Genomic DNA, 19,128 nt, shown 5'->3' on the forward strand with positions numbered 1-19,128 from the left:
AACACTCCCTATTTTCCAGCAACAACATGAATCACGAACAACAAAACAACCTGAAAAAAATGGGGATAGGGACTACACCATCCCGAGTTGTTTGGAAACAACCATTCGGTGGAGGGGTTATATAAACCCCATCAAGCCACCTAAAACAAGACAAGATAAACCGAATGAACATCAACACAACAAAAAACCACAGAGAGCAATATCGCACAACCAAGAAGAAAAAACCAAGAAAAATCCTCAACAACAACGAAGGCCATCGAAGCAAGGGGCGAGGGAAAACCGAACAAAAAACCAAAATACCAATACTAAAACCATGAAAAAATCGTTTAAAATAACAATGAAAGTTACCAAGGTACATCGAGCAACATAGCAAATAAAGCAAGATCTTTCGAATTTGCCTCGGGAGAGGAAAAGTCGCCGGAAAGCAAAGGGATTTTCGTCAAAAAGGGGTAAAATCGCATCTTTTTTACATCTACGATGGGAATGTGGTTTTTAGGGGATTTGAGTTTAGGTTTCGGGTTTCCGGGGTTGGGAGGAGCATTTTTAGGGAGTTCGATTTTTTCCGACCATCGAGGGCGACGGTTGATCACTGGGGGTGGTCGATTTTCGACCGGCTATAGGAGAGAGGGGGAGTTATTTTTTAGAATTGAGTTAAAAATGATTTTTTATTTATTTTAGGGCTATTTATAAGGGGACTCATGTGCAATTATAAAATTCTTAAATTATTTACATAGTCCCTACAATTTCGATACATAATTCGTTTTGGTCACCTGTTGTAAATTTATCATTAAATTTTGAATTCATTCAATTTAATCCTGTTTAAATTTCTTATATTTTACAAATTGACCCCTCTTAAATTTTTATTCTTTCTTGCGACTCTCAAATAATATCAATCTGACCCCTATTTAAATTTTTTTGCAATTAAATCCTTTTAATTTAATTTTTTTTATTTATTACTTAATTTAATTTCATTTTGCTTTAATGTTTAGCACAAATTTGATTTATTAGGTCAATTTTAATATATCAAAGGTAAGTAATTCGAATCAAATCTTTAAATTTCAATTTAACTTTTAATTTTTGCAATTAAAACAACCAGAAAATTAAATTGATACCGAAAGGACAATATAAAAGTGCTAATCATTCCTTGACTGCAATCAACTCTCGAATCCAATACATTTATAGTAAAACACATATCAAGTAAAATGGTCAATTAAGGTGTCCAGATCAACCTAATGATCGACGACAACTCTAACACATTTATTTAAGTCAAAACCTAATTCCGGACCCACCTTAAGGACCGATACGACACTCAACAATAATGAAAAATAAACCTAAATTTCCAATTAAAGTGCATAAATTAAAAGGAATGTATATGAAAGCTTATTTCAAAGAAAAAAAAGAGAAAAATAAAAATAAAAGACGTTAGTATGACCAAAGCTGCAATTTCAAGTATGCAATTCTAAGTTCTCAAAATAACTGAAACAATTATAAGAATGCATCCACAAACTAGTACATTCTCCCATTGCATTCATCAGAACCACAATAACAAGGCTTGACCTTGATATTACCTTTTGTATCACAAACTCCATTTATCTCATAATTATAGTCATAGGTTAACTCCTCCAATGGAGGTATATCTTCCATGGCAAAAAACATAATGTGTGGCATTCTTTTGTTACCGTGATCATAGAGAACATTTTGAGGATAAAGATTCGGAGAGCAACTATGATTGATGAATCGTCCCACATTCCCAAGTCGAGCGGCGTCAATGGTGAAACATTCATATCCCTCAGATGAATCAAGAGAATTTGCCTTTCGCAAAGAAGGATCATCACTAACCCCTATATCGAACAAGTACTCATCCATACCTACCCTTTGTTCACCTTCATTGTCTAGGATGATTTCGCCCGTATACTCGCATATAAAACTTCCACATCGAATAAAAGATCGGGATCTAACACCCCATCCTTTCATTTTAGTCTTGAAAACTTCAAGAGGAAGATTAATTCCACGTTGACTCACTCTATTAAGGCAAGAAGTAAAGCAATTACAAGAAGGTCCACACTCAATGATAAAGGGCTTCTTCTTAATGAGGCGTTCTTCATAATTGTATGAAGACCCTCCATTCTTTTGGGTGCAAGGGCAAACCTCAGAGTCAGAGCAGCCATCGATACAATCACATCCATCATCGATCACAGGATGATATGAGTCAGGATATGTCACATTGGGGGTATAATTAAATATTGGAAGCTTCTCATCATCAAAATCATTCACTGCACGAATAGGTATCCTCTCTTTATCCTGAGAAATATCGTCGATGACATAATCTACTGTTGGGGGCTCTTTACCTTCAGGAATATCATTCACGCAAACAAGTTTCCAAACTACTAACCAATCAAGTCTTGGTTGTTCTGGAAATTTCTTCAACAAGAACTTAAAAACAAGCTTACCAGAAGATGTTATTTCTTCTCGACAACTATCAACATAGTACAGCCCATCATAAAAATATCTGCTCTTTTCAACCTTCCCATATTTATAGAAAAACTTGCGAATAACCCTTATTGGATTTTTTACCTCCGCACTATTCTTTAATGCAAGGTTTCCTCCTCTAAGTTTTTGGTCTTCTATAGGTTTCTTACCTTTAAGCTTCGGATTTTCTCCTTCCCCTAAATAAATTAAAGTGTCCGGAAACTCTCCTTCTTTTGACTTGAAAACATTGTCATATCGCCCAGAGTCCACAACGCTTATGGCTACAATTTTTTCACCAAGCATCTTATAATCTATACCATGAATATTTCGACAATGGAGACCAACTAAATTCAATTCAGCCCTCCAATCAAAGTGGTCGCCGACTTCAATCCCTGGGATCGTGCCCATAAGCTTATCCCTTTTGATCCATTTATGCCGCTTTTGAAGAATTGAAGCAGCTTCCATAGTAAAACCACCTTTTGATTTCCCATTGTGATTTCGTTCAAGCTCTTTACAAACTTCTCTGTAAATATTAATAATCCACTTAATCTTGTCACGATCATTTCTCAACTCATTATTAATGATCAACTCCTCATTGCTAGGACCGATTTGAGAATGATTCACCTCCACTGAAGCAACATTCACACACTCTACATCATCATCAAAGATTGCTTTGGGATCATTCACCACCACTGAAGTGACTTGCACACATTCTTCATCATCAATAAAGATTACTTCAGGATCATTAATCTCCACCGAAGTGGATTCCATACATTCTTCATCATCAATAAAGATTACTTTGGGATTATTCACCTCCACCGAAGTGGCTTCCACACATTCTTCATCATCATTAGAGGTTTCTTTGAAATGATGTACACCAAACATGGAATCCGAACATTGTTCATCCCCAGCCATTGATGAGCATGCTCCTTTGGTAAGAGATGCAGGATTCTGACTCTTATGGGTTACTTGATAGTCACCAGCTTGACATTGCTCGTCCCCAATGTTCATTAACAAGCTGGTTTCTTCAAAACCTGTGCACACACAAAAGTTAATCACAGCAGAAACATACACTTCGAATTGCTCATCACTAACAGCAACTAACATGATTCTTTTACACCTATACACACATAAATTTTAGCTAAATTTAAACGGCAACACTTACAAACCATAGACATACTTTTTTTAGGTTTCGTACAAACATGAATATCACAAACATCAATAACATTAGGAACATTTTGGGGTTTGGAGTCCCTAACATTTGTGCACGCATAAATATTATCTGCAATAGGAACATCAACTTCACATTGCTCATCCTCAATGTTCATTAACAAGCTGGATTCTTCAACACCTGTGTAATAGTAAGCATTAGTAGCAGCAGAAACATCCGCTCGAGATTACTCATCGGAACAGAATCTGACATGTAAGACTCTTTTGCATCTGTGAATGCAAAATTTAGTTGACATAAAAGCTTCAATCAACCTACTATTGTTAAAGATCATGCACATACCTTTCTTTTTAGGTTCTATGCATTCATGACTATCATGAATATTAAATTCTTTAACATCTGCACATGATAAACTTATAGTTAGAATATAAACATCCATCATTTAACAATCCCTAAAGACAATAAACATACCATCGTCCTTATTTTTTATGCAAGCAAGAATATCACGAGCATTAGTAGCAATCGTAGCATTCAATGACTCGGGGTGCATAGCAATTGTGGTGTTGCTCTGTTTGGAATCTGTGCTGGCACAAAAATTAGCTGCATCAAAAGCAGAATATTCCATAGGCATTCCATCATCAGAATTACTCCCCTTGGAATCGGATATTTGATTCCTCAAAGCAGTAGGAAATTTCAACTTTACAGGAAAATCTCGCCTGACAGTAACCCCTTTACGAATTTTCGGAGGGGGGTACTTTTCCAAAACAGGGCTGCGCGCATATGGGTGGACGTGGTCAACTTGTCTCAAGTTCACTGCAAACTGTAAAGGATAGTCACGAACAGCAGAAATCCTTCGTCTCTTAAATTTTGATGAATCCATGCTGCTTTTCGGTGGATCCATGTTGCCATCGACTTGATACTGCACTTCCATGAAAAATTCTGATATGAATGAATTGCACAAATATAAGTCAATAAAACCTTAGGAAACTCAATTGACTCTAGTTAGTTGATGATCGAGTCTCAAGAATCCCATAAACAGAACCGACAATTCCGATAATTTTTTTCTGCAACCGCATAAGTATCATTGTTTTGTTAAATCCAAGATCTGTCAACAACCTAGCTGCTCTCTCTTTACTATTTCTTTATAAAAGGGACAATTATCGTAACAACAAAGAACCAAACTAACATTGTCAAAATACAAACAAAAGAACTAACCCGAAAATTGAACTAACCTCAAATATCATAAAAAAGAACATTGAACAAGTAATCTGAGTTCCTAAAATATAAGAAAATATAAATAAAACGAAAACCCGAAAACTGAGAGCAAAATAATGAAAAAGAAAAAGAGACATACAAGGCCAAAGCCGCCGGCGCCGTCGTCGCTTATCAAAAGCCAAAGCCAAAGAAAACCCAAGCGCTTTTTATACGACAAAAGTAGTAGTAATTATTTCCTACTAGGAGACTGAAACTCTGAGATAAAGAAGGAAATTTCAGAAAGAAATCATTTTCTTTCAAATTTCGGATTTTTAGGCAAAAAAAAAAAAAACACATTTATATTTATCACATAGCTTTAAAAGATTTAGTTTTAAATTTGGTTGGTTTGGTTATAGAAAACATATTTTATTATTTTTATTTTTATTTTTTAAAAATATTTTTTATTTGGTTTAATTGTATCATTGTACTTAAATTATATTATTTATATTGAATTCTTCTTAAAGTATTTATCGAAACGTTTTGTCTTTTAAAATTTAAATTGTTATCTCATTTGTCTCAAATTGTTAACTCTATTGAAAATATAAGAGGGTAAATTAAATATTAAGCATAATGCCAAAAATAGTCCTCAATGTTTACCATAATATTCATTTTTGCTCCTATTCTTATTTTTTTGGGAACATTTTGGCCCAATGTTTCACTTTGGGGCAAAAAGCTCTCTCTATAGATAAAAACTATTAGTTAACACATGATTAACACTCCAAAATAGGATCATTTTTAAACTTAAATGAAACACTGAGGGCTAAAATGTCATAGAAAAGAATAATAAGGGACAAAGCGATTATTCTATCAAATGTTAGGGGTCTTTTTGCCCTAAAACGAAACATTGAGGTTAAAAATACTCAAAAAAATAGAATATGGGGGTAAAATGATAATTTTAATAAACGTTGGGACTAATTTGACATTATGCCTACATATTAAGTCACTTAACTTTTCATATGATTCCGTTTTGATCATCCGACTATTTTTTCCAAAATCATCACTAAACTTAAGTTTATGTTTTGTTTTAGTCACCCAATTTGGTATGATTTATTTTTAAACTTGTAATATATAAGAATTCATTTATATCACATATTTTTTACTCGATACATAAATTTAATTTGTAATAATAAATAATATTATAACGTAAATAACAAACAATGTATTAAGTTGTCTGTACATGAATTTTTTTTTAATAAATTTTAAATTAACATATCATAAACATTTTTTAAAATAAAATCATGAACTGGTCATTTTTCATTTACAAAGATATGTGTTTGATAAAATTTATATCTCTTATTTTGAGTATTCAGTAGCTTTCTAAGTTTTTGAATAGGGTAAACTATATGTTTAAGTACCTAAAATATCAGTTTTATTTGTTTTAGTACCTAAACTTTTATTTGTTTCAAAACCATACTTAACGTTTATTTTAATACCCTGTCGTTAAAAATTTAACGAAACTGTTACACATGTCATTTTTTATGGGTAAATTAGATCATTCATCACTTAACTATCTTTTTTGTATAAAAGATATGTTTTATTGTCGAAAACTCATTATCCATCGAAGAGATCACAACTTTCTGGAGGCAATTCAACATCATCATCTTCTTCGATAACCGGTAGCTAATCTTTTCTACTACTTTAAGAACTATGGATTTCTTCATTGGTTTCCAATTTATTAATTATCTAATCCAGATCGGGCACTGTAGAGGTGAAGGTGATCCTCAAAACCCAGTTTGCTTCATTCACAAACGTCAGGATTCTAACATCTGACCTTTGCTTAAGGTATCTAGTGTCTCATCCTACTAGACCTGGTTGTTGGTAGCTGAAATATTCATTATATTAACATTTTAAATATAAAAAAGTAAAAAATAAAAATGAAAACTTATTGAATATGCAAAATACGAGATTTAAATTTTATCAAACACATATATTAACAAATAAACAATAACCCATTCATAATTTTATTCTTAAAATATATATGATAGTTTAATAGAATATTTAGTATTTTTATTACAATTGGTTTATGATTTTAGTCCACTAATTGTTTTGCATCTTGTTCCTTTACCACTTGAGAATATTTCCTGCTTAGATGGTGAATAGAAAGTAGGATTCGTTACGTCCATCCACAGCAAGGTAAAACAAGAAATGGAGAGGGTGAACCAAACTAATCTTCCAAAGCTAAAAAAGGACGTAAGAAAGTAATATTTGAACCTGGATCTTGGGTTTGGGTTCATGTGCGTAAAGAGATTTCCAAGCAAGAGGAAGACTAAGTTGGATCAAAGAGAAGAATGTCAATTTCAAGTGTTGGAGCGCATGATAATGCATACCGAATCAATTTACCCGATGAGAATAATGTGAGCTCATCTTTTAATATTGATGAGTTTCCCCTTTTAATTTTTTTTTCAGATTTGAGAACGAATCCTTTCGAGGAAGGGGGAATGATACGTGCAACAAAACCCGTGATCGTGATGAATTAACTTTCTTTCTTGGCCCAATCATGAGATCCAAGTCAAGACAACTAAAGGCTCAACTACATACAATCATGCAAGACTTTGTAAGAAAACGTCTTCAAGCCTTCTTGAAAAATCAAGAATTCCATCAATATTCTCATGTATTTCAGGAAGGAAGCTTAGTAAAAAGAGCCTAAATCACAATCACATGCGTCCAAGGGTATTATGTCACAACCAGATGCCCCAAGTGATGTACACATCCAAACCTTGAAATTAACATTCAATTAATTTTGAATTCTATTAGTTGGGTCAATTATATAACAATTCGACACAAATATAACTTATAAACCTTGGGCGAAATTGGGTCTCTAGCTCAAGAAGAAATTTTATTTTATTTTATGTTTCTAGGATTTATTTAATTTAACATATCTAGTAATCTTTGTGATTGTAATATCAACCGCTGGATATAGTATAGATCATAGGTGAAGATTTTAGCCGGTCAAGTCTTTGTATCCAACCTAACTTACAAATCCATCCATTAGATCTAGAAGTGATCAAGGGCCAAGATATTTTCGTCCACCTCTTTCGGATTTTTACGTTTTTCAACATTGTTATTTTGTTCTAGGGTTAAGCACTTCCTTTTCCTGTGATAGGAGGAAACATCTTCATTGTTTTCCACATCTTGAATAATATTCTTCTTTTATGCATCCTTTCCAAGTATATTTTTCCAAGTGCTTTTATTTGTGCATTTTAAGTTGTTTTTAACACGTTCTTATAACGATTTTTGTGTTGATGTCATCTTCACACTTTGCTTTGCCAAGAAATTTGCTTCTGGGAGGGTCAATTAGAGCCTTTAAGACTTTATCAAATCAATTGCTTTAGAGGGTTCCTAGGACATCCACATGTCATTCGTGTTTCTTCTTGAATCCAAGAATCCTATCTTTATTCTTTCTTGTTTTATTCTTTCTTCTTTGTTTTTTTCTCCTTCTTAATTTATTCTTGTTTTAATCAATTTGCAGCAAGAACCATTTTTTTATTCAATCTTCTAGAGCCTCGTAAGGAGAATTAACTTGACAACTCGATCTTGTTCCGCTGGAAACGTATCAACAAGCTAGTCTTGTCAATGAAGGATTGCTCCATTGCTTATGGCCCAGACGACTGGGTGTCAGCTCTCGGTAAACAATTTTCCAAGTTTTGCACAAGTTTCTTTTGTGGTGTTGAACTGGTGTTTCAAGAGTTTCAGGGTTATATATCAAGTCATTTCTATAGTTGATAATTAAGGTTCTGCTTGATAGATGATTAGTTGTCATTTTCTATGAAGTTAAAAGTAATTTTCTTTCCCCTATATTATTGTTTTTCGGAATTCTTGAACTGTAAGAGTGTTACTATGAAATACCAGATGTTATGGAATTAGAGTTCATGCCCTTTTGCCTTCCATGTTGGTTGATTGGTTCTTTGTGACATGTTAATATGATCATATATTTGATTTATTCATTGTCTTTCAATTTTTTGGTTGTCCTCATTGGTATGGCTAACATGTTGTGACAAAAAAATGTCAATTTTCCCATAGTGATAGATCCGAGGGGATAATCTTTATCGATAATGTTGGTATGTGTCGGAACCGTCTTTCGGTTGGGCCCCGGAATTGGACTTCGACTTGGATTAAATGCTTTAGAGTCGCCACCGATCACTTTAAAAACATTTAGGTAGATCGGACACCATCTTACCAGAAACGTGTCAGATTCGGGAGTCGGGTACGGTTAAGGAAGGATTAGCACCCTTGAACCGCCCTTTCGGTACATATTAATTCATCGGTTGTCTTTAATTGCGAAAACTGAAAACTTTAATTTAAATTTAAATACCCAATTCGAATACTTACCTTTAATTAGTTGAGAATTTCTGTACAAAGTTCAAATGTTAGAGGAAATAAATAAAAAAACTATTAAATAAATCAAAAGAAAGGGGAAAAATAAATAAATAAATAAACAAATAACCAAAGGAAAAATAAAATACAAAACAAATAAAAATATTTAAAAAGAATAGGAAGGAATGATGATAAAAAATATTAAATAACCCAAAATATATAAAATAAAATGAAAGGAAAATATAATAAGAATTAAGTAGTAATAATAAATAAATATATATATATATATGGAAAAAAACACAAAATAAGAAAAATGTAGTAAATAAATAGAATATATATATATAATAGATCAAAGAAAAAAACTAAAATAATGAATCAAAAAATAATAAACTAATATATATATATATATAAATGTAAATCAAAGAAAATAATAATAACAAAATAATAAAGAAAAGAAAAATAAGAAAAAAACCAAATAATAATAAAATGTGCATGAGTGACGAAATTAGAAGAAAATAAAAATGGAAGGTCGAATTCAAAAATCATCAAAACTTGACATAATATGTAAATTAGTGACTTAAATAGAAATAAATAAAATTAGAGGCTCAAAATAAAATAAACCAAACCTTCGTTTGTTGGTTAAAAAGTATGATTACAGGGGATAAGGGACCTACAGGGTTATTACCCCTAATGCGAAAACACGGTATATGGAGGGGAACAAAACTACGCCGTTTTGATTGACGCATAAAAGCCCCCCAAATGGGCTTAATTTCTCTCATCCCTCTCATTCTTCTCTTCTCCACAAAACGCAGAGGGAGAGAGAACTGAGAATTCTCTCAACCCTGATCCCTGGAGGGGGACCGACCCCCAGGCCTACCGTGACACGTTGCCACACTGGCAGCCGGAAAAAACCCAACTCAATCTAAATGGACCCTCTCCCCACTGTGACTCCGAAAACAACTCTCAAACTCCCAAAAAACCCCATACTCGGCTTAGATCTAACTTGCAAGCCTCGGGTTTTCACCTTTTTTGAGGGAAATGCTTCGCCTTCCCGATGGCTCTTCGATATGCTTTGCTTTGTTTTTTTTTGCTTGGATTTTCTGCTGGGGCTTCGGCCTTTGGGTTTATATTTTTGTTGTGTATGGTTTCGTTTGTTCTCGGTTTCATTCTGTGTTGGTAGTGTTCGATGGTTCTATTTTTTGTTGTTTCGGCTTTGCGTATTTTGGTACTGAAATGTTCTCTCTCGATAATGGTTTTTCCCCGTGGTTGTTCGCCGTTCGTGTATTTATAGCCCCGATAAGGGTTGGTTCTAGTTATTTTGGGATCGATCCTGAATATTTTGGGGTCGTTCTATTCGTGGTTTATTTATGGTTCCTCATTCTACGTCGATTGCCTCGAGATGGTTCAGTCCCGTTGGTGTGGCCGGAAAATGCGATGGTCGTTGATATCTCCTGACTTGCGACGCTATTGACTGAGACAATGAAATGTTAGGGTTTTGCAAACCCTGGGTTGGTTCAAGCCCCAAAACACACTAGAACCGTTAGACCCCTTTTACCCTAAAAATAAAAGTAAAATAAAATAACATTAAAAAAATAGTAAGATAAATAATACTAATAATAATAATAATAAATAAATAACTGTTTAAAAAACCATATAATATATAGTTAAAAAAAATATTTTTTAAAAACTATATATTATACGTATTTCAAAAACGGATTAAAAATATATAATATATATATTTTCAAAATTATTTTTAAACTATATATTATATTTAAAAATGTTTTAAAAAACTATATACTATATAAGTTTTCAAAATGTTTTAAAAACTATATATTATATAAGTTTTCAAAATGTTTTAAAAACTATATAATATTTAAATGTTTTCAAACTATACATTATATATTTTAAAAATATTTTCAAAAACCATATAATATATATTTTCAAAAATCATTTTCTGAAAATTATATATTATATTTTGTCAAAAATATTTTCACAAACTATATAAAAGAGAAATAACTCCGGGCGAAAATGAGTGTTTACAATTGCCCCTCTTTGTCCTTTTCCGTGGAACGAAAAATAGGACAAAGATAAAAGGGAACAAATTTTCGCTCGGTGAAGTTGAAAATTGATTTGAATTAGGAATAACTCACTGTGGAATTTGAGTTGCGGATGACTCCTCTGTCGTGAAGTCGAGTTCATCTTGAAATGGAATTGAAGCCGTAGTTCAGGATTTGAATCGGAATATGGCTTCTCGATGTCAAATTATAGTCCACTTCGGTCTTCTTCTCGATTTGAAGATCTTGGTTCAAAAATTTGACTGAGAAATAGTTCATTGACTCCAACATCTAGTTGACAAGCCCTCGAGCTGAATGAAATTGAACTCGAAAAGTCTTCGTTGATAGATAGCTTCTCTCGACTTAAGCTACACTGCCGGAAAACAATTTCTTGTCACTAAGGCACGGTTAACCCAGGTCTTCTTCTTGACTTGAAAACCTTGATTGCAGCCGGACAGTAGTGTGATTGAGGTGTCATCGAGCTGAATGGAATCGAACTCGACAATTTTATTGACAGATAGCATTTCTTTCCTTGAGCTATTCTGTAAATTTGGTTTGCCTCTGAGCCGAGTGTAATCGAACTCGAAGGTCTTCTGTTGGAAGATAGCCCTTCTCGACTTAAGCTATGCTACAAATGATGTGCTTTGGAGCTGAGCGTAGTCGAACTCGAAGGTCTTTTGGTGACAGATAACCCTTCTAGCCTTGAGTTACGCTGTAAATGATGTGCCCTCGAAGCTGAGTGTAATCGAACTCGAGGGTCTTTGGCAGATTGCCCTTCTCGACTTAAACTATGCTGCAAATGATGCGCCTTGGAGCTGAGCGTAGTCGAACTCGAAGGTATTTGGTTGGCATATAACCCTTCTCGATTTAAGTTATACTGTAAATAATATGCCTTGGAGCTGAGCGTAGTCGAACTCGAAGGTCTTTGGTGACAGATAACCCTTCTAGCCTTGAGTTATGCTGTAAATGATGTGCCTTTGAAGCTGAGCATAGTTGGACTCGAGGGTCTTTGGCAGATAGCCCTTCTCGACTTAAGCTATGCTACAAATGATGCACATTGGAGCTGAGCGTAGTCAAACTTGAAGGTATTTGGTTGGCAGATAACCCTTCTCGATTTAAGTTATGCTACAAATGATATGCCTTGGAGCTGAACGTAGTCGAACTCAAAGGCTTTGATGACAGATAACCCTTCTAGCCTTGAGTTATGCTGTAAATGATGTGCCCTCGAAGCTGAGCGTAGTCGAACTCGAGGGTCTTTGGCAGATAGCCCTTCTCGACTTAAGCTATGCTACAAATGATGCACCTTGGAGCTGAGCGTAATTGAACTCGAAGGTCTTTGGTTAACAGATAACCCTTCTTGATTTAAGTTATGTTGCAAATGATATGCCTTGGAGTTGAGCGTAGTCAAACTCGAAGGTCTTTGATGACAAATAACCCTTCTAGCCTTGAGTTATGCTATAAATGATGTGCCCTCGAAGTTGAGCGTAGTCAAACTTGAGGGTCTTTGGCAGATAGCCCTTCTCGACTTAAGCTTTGCTGCAAATGATGTTCCTTGGAGCTGAGCGTAGTCGAACTCGAAGGTCTTTGGTTGGCAGATAACCCTTCTCGATTTAAGTTATGCTGTAAATGATATGCCTTGGAGCTGAGCGTAGTCTGAAGGTCTTGGTGGCAGATAGCCCTTCTGGCCCTGAGCTATGCTACAAATGATGTGCCTTAGAGCTGAGCGTAGTCGAACTCGAAGGTCTTGGCTGACAGACAACCCTTGAGTTATGCTGCCGATAGTTTCTTAAAAAAATGGCTTCCCTTCACGGGTCTAAGCCGATCATAATTCTCCAGGTGGTTCCCCTGAGCGGGTCTGAACCAAGTAATGTGATTTTTTGATGACTCCCCTTCACAGGAAAGTCCACTGATAAATTCCGTCAGTTGGATATCTTTCGTTAGCTGGATATCTTCCGTCGTGGAATTGAAATCTGGCTTGAAAACGTCAATCGGGAACTAGCCACTCGTCGTTGAGTTAATCTCAACCGGACACTTTCTGAACTGGTTCTCGAACTCATCTGAAGTTGATTATCGATCTTTCAATCTATCAAATTGGCTGAGGTGTAACTTCTTGCTGCTGAGTTAAGCAACCGTCATCAATCTTTAAAGGTGCTTTTGAATCGAGTATCCTTCGTCTTGAAGTCGAAACTTGACTCTAAAAGCTGCCAATCTGGTCCATGGAATCGATCATGCCACATTCTCTTTCAAGCTTTGGCTTTACAGACCTTTCATATCTGAGACTGTTCTGTTTGAAAATGTTTTTCTCCTTTTTCTTGTTTTAGGAGGGAAAAGATATAAGAATTATGTAAAACATTGCTTTCTAATTCAGGCTCGCAATCGAATCAAATCATAAATATGAATTCAAAGAATCTCAAAAGAATCAATAGCTCTTTTAATGCTTTCAAAGTTATAGCTCTTTGACAAATATTCAAGTGGATGAGTTGGCTTTAGGTTGACCTAAGGATTCAACCATAAAAATGTCATTTTCAAGTTATTGCAACATCCTTTTTCTTTGGCTTGGAATTTTAATTGGACGCGGAAAAAATGACGCAACTAGCATGATCAATTACTAGACCTTTTATTTCGGTCCTCTGAAATATTCCATTTGTTCAAGCTTTGTAGGCTCCTCTAACAAAGGCAGTGTAAAAAATATCGGTCTAAAAATGAAATTCTTGAGTGCTCGTGTTTATTTGACTATAACAGGTGTTCTTTAACTCCCTTAGTCCATTTTTACCGAAACTCCTTATTTAAATAAATTTAATTTGCCATTGTCTGGCTAGCTGAATCCATAAAGCCGGGGCGTTTAACCAATTGCTCTAGAGGGACAGCTCAATATGTAAATACCTTTATCAGGTTAGCTGAATCTTATCCACAAAGCCTGGGCGTTTAACCAATTGCCTTAGAGGGACAACTCAAGCTTTATTGTATAGTATAATCACCTTTATCAGGTTAGCTGAATATTATCCATAAAGCCAGAGCTTTTAACCAATTGCTCTAGAGGGATAACTCAAGCTTTATTATATATATAATATTATAATGTGGGTATACGGGTCCAATTTCTTAAGTTTGTTAAGAAGAACCTGTTATAGTCTAGGTGTTTTTGAAAGTCAAATAATCTCATCGTTAGAGTTCAATTCCCAAGCAACTGACCTAAACTAGATTCACCTACTTGGCCATTGTATCTGAGAACATCATTATCATCATTGAACGTCTTAAACAAAAAGTATAGTAATTGTCATATGCAAATGATGCCCTATGTTGTCCGCACCTTATGAAAGGAAAATGTTACATTGGTTAATTGCAATAGCAGGGTATGGTGTTTGAGTGTATATTCTGGGTAAGGTCAAGGTATTTGTTTTAAAATATGTTACTTTGTCAAAGATCTGTAACTTTGAACCATTTACATAGTTTCTTAATTCAGTTGATATTCAAAGAATTGCAAGTTGTAAATTTGATTCAATTCTTGTCATCATTAAAGTAACACAAATTTATTCAAATGTTCTTTCAAAAAACTTGAGAAAAAATGAAAAAAAACTCAAACAGAATGCCTCAAAACTGAACAAGGCCTCATCAGGATGCCCCATTTTCCATGACTCTTTTTGCTTTGGGAGTGTCATTGCTTTCATCATAAAATTCCAGCTCTTTTCTGTCCATCATTAGCTGGATCAAGGCTCTAAATTCGGCACATTCTTGTACATCATGTCCATCTTCATTGTGATAACAACAATGACTGCCACCTTTGGAATCTGATGTGCTAGGATGTGGTGCAAGAAACTCCGCATTTATCATTTGCCTCCATACCCAAGCAAGAGGTGTCTTCACTTCGACAACTCTGGTTTTGGCCTTTTTATCCTTTTCCTCGGTGATTGCACTTTCTTTATTCTTTTGATGACTAGGTAGAGGGTTCTGTGCAATGTGGGGTGATTTTGAATTATTAAAATGAATCCAACCCCTGTTGTGCATCCTTTGGATAACCCTCTTAAAGGGGAGACAATTTTCAATAGAATGCCCCGGAACACCGCCATGATATTCACAATACGCATTTTTGTCATACCATCTGGGGTATGGGGGCTTTAGAGGTATCTCAAGATAGGGTGACACCACATGTGCGTCAAACAGTTATTGGTAAATCTCCTTATATGTCATGGGAATAGGATCGGAATGCTCATTTTCTCTCATTGGTTCTTGCCTAGAAGAGGGTACAACTGCAAACAATTTTGAAATGTTGATGATTTCTCTTTCTTTCTTCTTCAGAGGAGGCTTTCCACTCATCCTACCTCATGTTTAAATGGTAATTTCTACCCTCATTGTTTTGACCTCTTCATCAAATTTCGGAATGCGGTAACTATCTGAATTATCTTGATGTCCTGGTAAGATTCTGGGTGAGACAACCACTTGCGAGGTAGGTGGCATGGTTACCCCTTCTGATGAGCCTACCCCAGGAGCACTTGTCTAATATAGGCCAGCTAACTTGGCAACGATCTGATCAATCAAGGACTCTTGGCCTTTCGTGATTGCATACAGGGTACTCTGGCTATTCTGATTTATCTTTTCTTCTAACTCTCTCTGGAGCTTCAACATGTTCTCTTCGAGCTGAGTAATTCTGGCTTCCATATTCTTTTCGGTTTGAATAGGATGCCACGTGTCCGAAGCTTGTGGAGGTATGTTCAGTGTTTGTACCCTTCTGTTATGAAAATCTCTTGTTAGTTCATGTGAATGCAATGAAAAAAAGGAAAATTGTGCGAAATATGCAAGAATGTATGATGCACGAAATGTTCGAGGCATTAATCAAAAAATGTGTCTGTTATTAGAAATAATCCTTATTGGGGACAAAAGTGTTTTATCTTTTAAGAGACAAAAATATCCTGACAGCTTCTGACATGTTGACTAGTCTTCTGCCTTTTTCTGTCACCGGTTGAATAACTTGTCGAACCGCTCTGGCTTCTATGGATGAACCGTGCAAGTGTTGAGTTACTTTTTTTACTAGCCCAAGAAGTCTCGAATGATTGCATCTCTGGCATTTATATTTTGTTGAACATGTTCCCAACGAATACGTTACTAGAGCCCTCAATTGATAAGAAGTGTGTGAAGTTTATTTGTTTGTTTCTTGAATTCGTCAGTAATGGTCTCCAATTTCAGCTATCGTTTTACCATTGTTTTCTTTGAAGGGACTCCCGAGATTAGTAACCTTTATTTTGCCCCTGCAACTTCTGCCAGTCAGATCTTCAAAGATAGACTTTCATTGTGAATGATGTATACCATGTTCATTCCGAGTCCTTTATAATGCAACAAAGTGATATACTCTTCAATTGTGGACACCACGTCTTCTGGATTGAATGTGGCATATGGCTGCCTTGTAGACTGTCCTCTGCATTTTCATCTCTTGTATTACAACCCCTTTGTCCATTAATGCAAATTATTCATGTTTAACAAACACATTTTTGGTGAATCAACACCTCTTTTAAATGATTCAAGTGATGAAAATAAAATAAAAATGAAAAGAGTTAGTGAGGTGAAAATAATAATAAAAAAATCATGAAAAATAAAAGTCCTACCCCACATGATGTTTACCCCACATGCTTCAATTCCTACCCGGACATGATCTCTATCCCGCATGCTAATTTCAAACAAATCCTAACCGCATATTTGTCTAGTTCGCATGCTTTGAACAGAAAGTAAAGAAGAAAATAAAATCAAAGCTGCCTAGGGTTTGGAATTAGGTTTTAGGTGGGCTCTAATTCCCTGTACTCTCCTGGTTTAGGTTCTAAAAAGGGTACTCGAGTTCTCCTTGCCGGTGCCCCCTTAGGCTTGCCAAACCCTTAGTCCTAAGCCCATTACAAGCTTATGTGAACTAAGTTAAACTCGAGAGGAAACATTCCCTTATGCCTTCACGGTGAACAAATTCAAACGAAGATATAAGGTATATAAATCCTGAAGGCTACTTGCTAGGCCCGCACGGTGAATAAATTCACACGAAGGTGTCGCTTTTACCCCCACTTAAATAGGGTTCAGAGCTCAGGTATAGAGCCTGAGATGAAATTTTTCCAAAAATCTGAAATCATTGAAAAAAACATTAGTACAACTATTTATTTGAAAAAAAATAATCAAAGATAAATAATTGGAATTGAATAAATAAATTTAAATTTAAATTTAATTTTCGCTAAACAAAGACAACCAAAAATTAATTTCGGCCTGACTCACTTACCTGTCCCTAGTGGAGTCGCCAAGCTGTTGAAACCTTCTTTCGGTTGGGCCCCAGAATTGGGCTTCGACTTGGATTAAATGCTTTAGAGTCGCCACCGATCACTTTAAAAACATTTAGGTAGATCGGACACAATCTTACAAGAAACGTGTCAGGTTCGGGAGTCAGTTACGGTTAAGGAAGGATTAGCACCCTTGAACTGCCCTTTCGGTACCAATTAATTCGTCGGTTGTCTTTAATTGCGAAAACTGAAAACTTTAATTTAAATTTAAATACCCAATTCGAATACTTACCTTAGATTAGTTGAGAATTTCTGTACAAAGTTCAAATGTTAGAGGAAATAAATAAAAAAACTACTAAATAAATAAAAAGAAAGGGGAAAAATAAATAAATAAATAAACGAATAACCAAAGAAAAAATAAAATACAAAACAAATAAAAAAATTTAAAAAGAATAGGAAGGAATGATGATAAAAAATATTAAATAACCCAAAAATTATAAAATAAAATGAAAGGAAAATATAATAAGAATTAAGTAGTAATAATATATATATATATATATATATATATATATATATATATATATATATATATATATATATATATATATATATATGAAAAAACACAAAATAAGAAAAATGTAGTAAATAAATAGAATATATATATATAATAGATCAAAGAAAAAAACTAAAATAATGAATCAAAAAATAATAAACTAGTATATATATAAATATAAATGTAAATAAAGAAAATAATAATAACAAAATAATAAAGAAAATAAAAATAAGAAAAAAACAAAATAATAATAAAATGTGCATGAGTGACGAAATTAGAAGAAAATAAAAATGGAAGGTTGAATTCAAAAATCATCAAAACTTGACATAATATGTAAATTAGTGACATAAATAGAAATAAATAAAATTAGAGGCTCAAAATAAAATAAACCAAACCTTCCTTAGCTGGCTAAAAAGTATGATTATAGGGGATAAGGGATCTACAGGGTTATTACTCCTAATGTGAAAACACGTCATATGGAGGGGAACAAAACTACGCCGTTTTGATTGACGCCAAAACGACACCGTTTCAATTGACGCATAAAAGCTCCCGAAATGGGCTTAATTTCTCTCATCCCTCTCATTCTTCTATTCTCCGCAAAACACAGAGGGAGAGAGAACTGAGAATTCTCTCAACCCTGCTCCCTAGAGGGGGACCGACCCCAGGCCTATCGCCGCACATCGCAGCACCGGCGACCGGAAAAAACCCCAACTCAATCTAAATGGACCCTCTCCCCACCGTCACTCCGAAAAAAACTCTCAAACTCCAAAAAAAAACTCGTACTCGGCGTAGATCTAACATGAAAGCCTCGGGTTTTCACCTTTTTTGAGGGAAACGCTTCGCTTTCCCGGTGGCTCTTCGATCTGCTTTGCTTTGTTTTTTTTTGCTTGGATTTTCTGCTGGGGCTTCGGCCTTTGGGTTTATATTTTTGTTGTGTATGGTTTCGTTTGTTCTCGGTTTCGTTCTGTGTTGGTAGTGTTCGATGGTTCTGTTTTTTGTTGTTTCGGCTTTGCGTGTTTTGGTACTGAAATGTTCTCTCTCGATGATGGTTTTTTCCCTGTGGCTGTTCGTCGT

At 34.8% G+C, this 19,128-nt stretch overlaps 1 protein-coding gene across 1 annotated transcript; it reads right to left on the reverse strand.

Annotated features, from left to right (window-relative positions):
• Positions 1–1,418: 1,418 nt before the first annotated feature.
• On the reverse strand, positions 1,419–5,199 carry LOC120196954 (histone-lysine N-methyltransferase, H3 lysine-9 specific SUVH5-like). The gene is made up of 5 exons (XM_039198623.1): positions 4,992–5,199; positions 4,109–4,576; positions 3,980–4,036; positions 3,650–3,820; positions 1,419–3,503 (listed from the first exon to the last, which is right to left on the reverse strand). The coding sequence occupies exons 2-5, from the start codon at positions 4,566–4,568 to the stop codon at positions 1,507–1,509; spliced, it is 2,685 nt and encodes an 894-aa protein (XP_039054554.1). The 5' UTR covers positions 4,569–4,576; positions 4,992–5,199; the 3' UTR covers positions 1,419–1,506.
• Between the last annotated feature and the right edge of the window lie 13,929 nt (positions 5,200–19,128).

This window comes from Hibiscus syriacus, unplaced genomic scaffold, assembly GCF_006381635.1.
Source record: "Hibiscus syriacus cultivar Baekdansim isolate YM2019G1 unplaced genomic scaffold, ASM638163v2 tig00117034_pilon, whole genome shotgun sequence".
Taxonomy (NCBI): domain Eukaryota; kingdom Viridiplantae; phylum Streptophyta; class Magnoliopsida; order Malvales; family Malvaceae; genus Hibiscus; species Hibiscus syriacus.

Bases quoted from the DNA above. Each gene is read 5' to 3' on its own strand.
- LOC120196954 (XM_039198623.1), bottom strand. From the start codon at position 4,568: ATGGAAGTGCAGTATCAAGTCGATGGCAACATGGATCCACCGAAAAGC. The intron at 3,821-3,979 runs GTATGTGCATGA...ACTATTACACAG, and splicing joins CATAGAACCTAAAAAGAAAG to GTGTTGAAGAATCCAGCTTG. The intron at 3,504-3,649 runs GTATGTCTATGG...GTGTGTGCACAG, and splicing joins TTGTACGAAACCTAAAAAAA to GTTTTGAAGAAACCAGCTTG.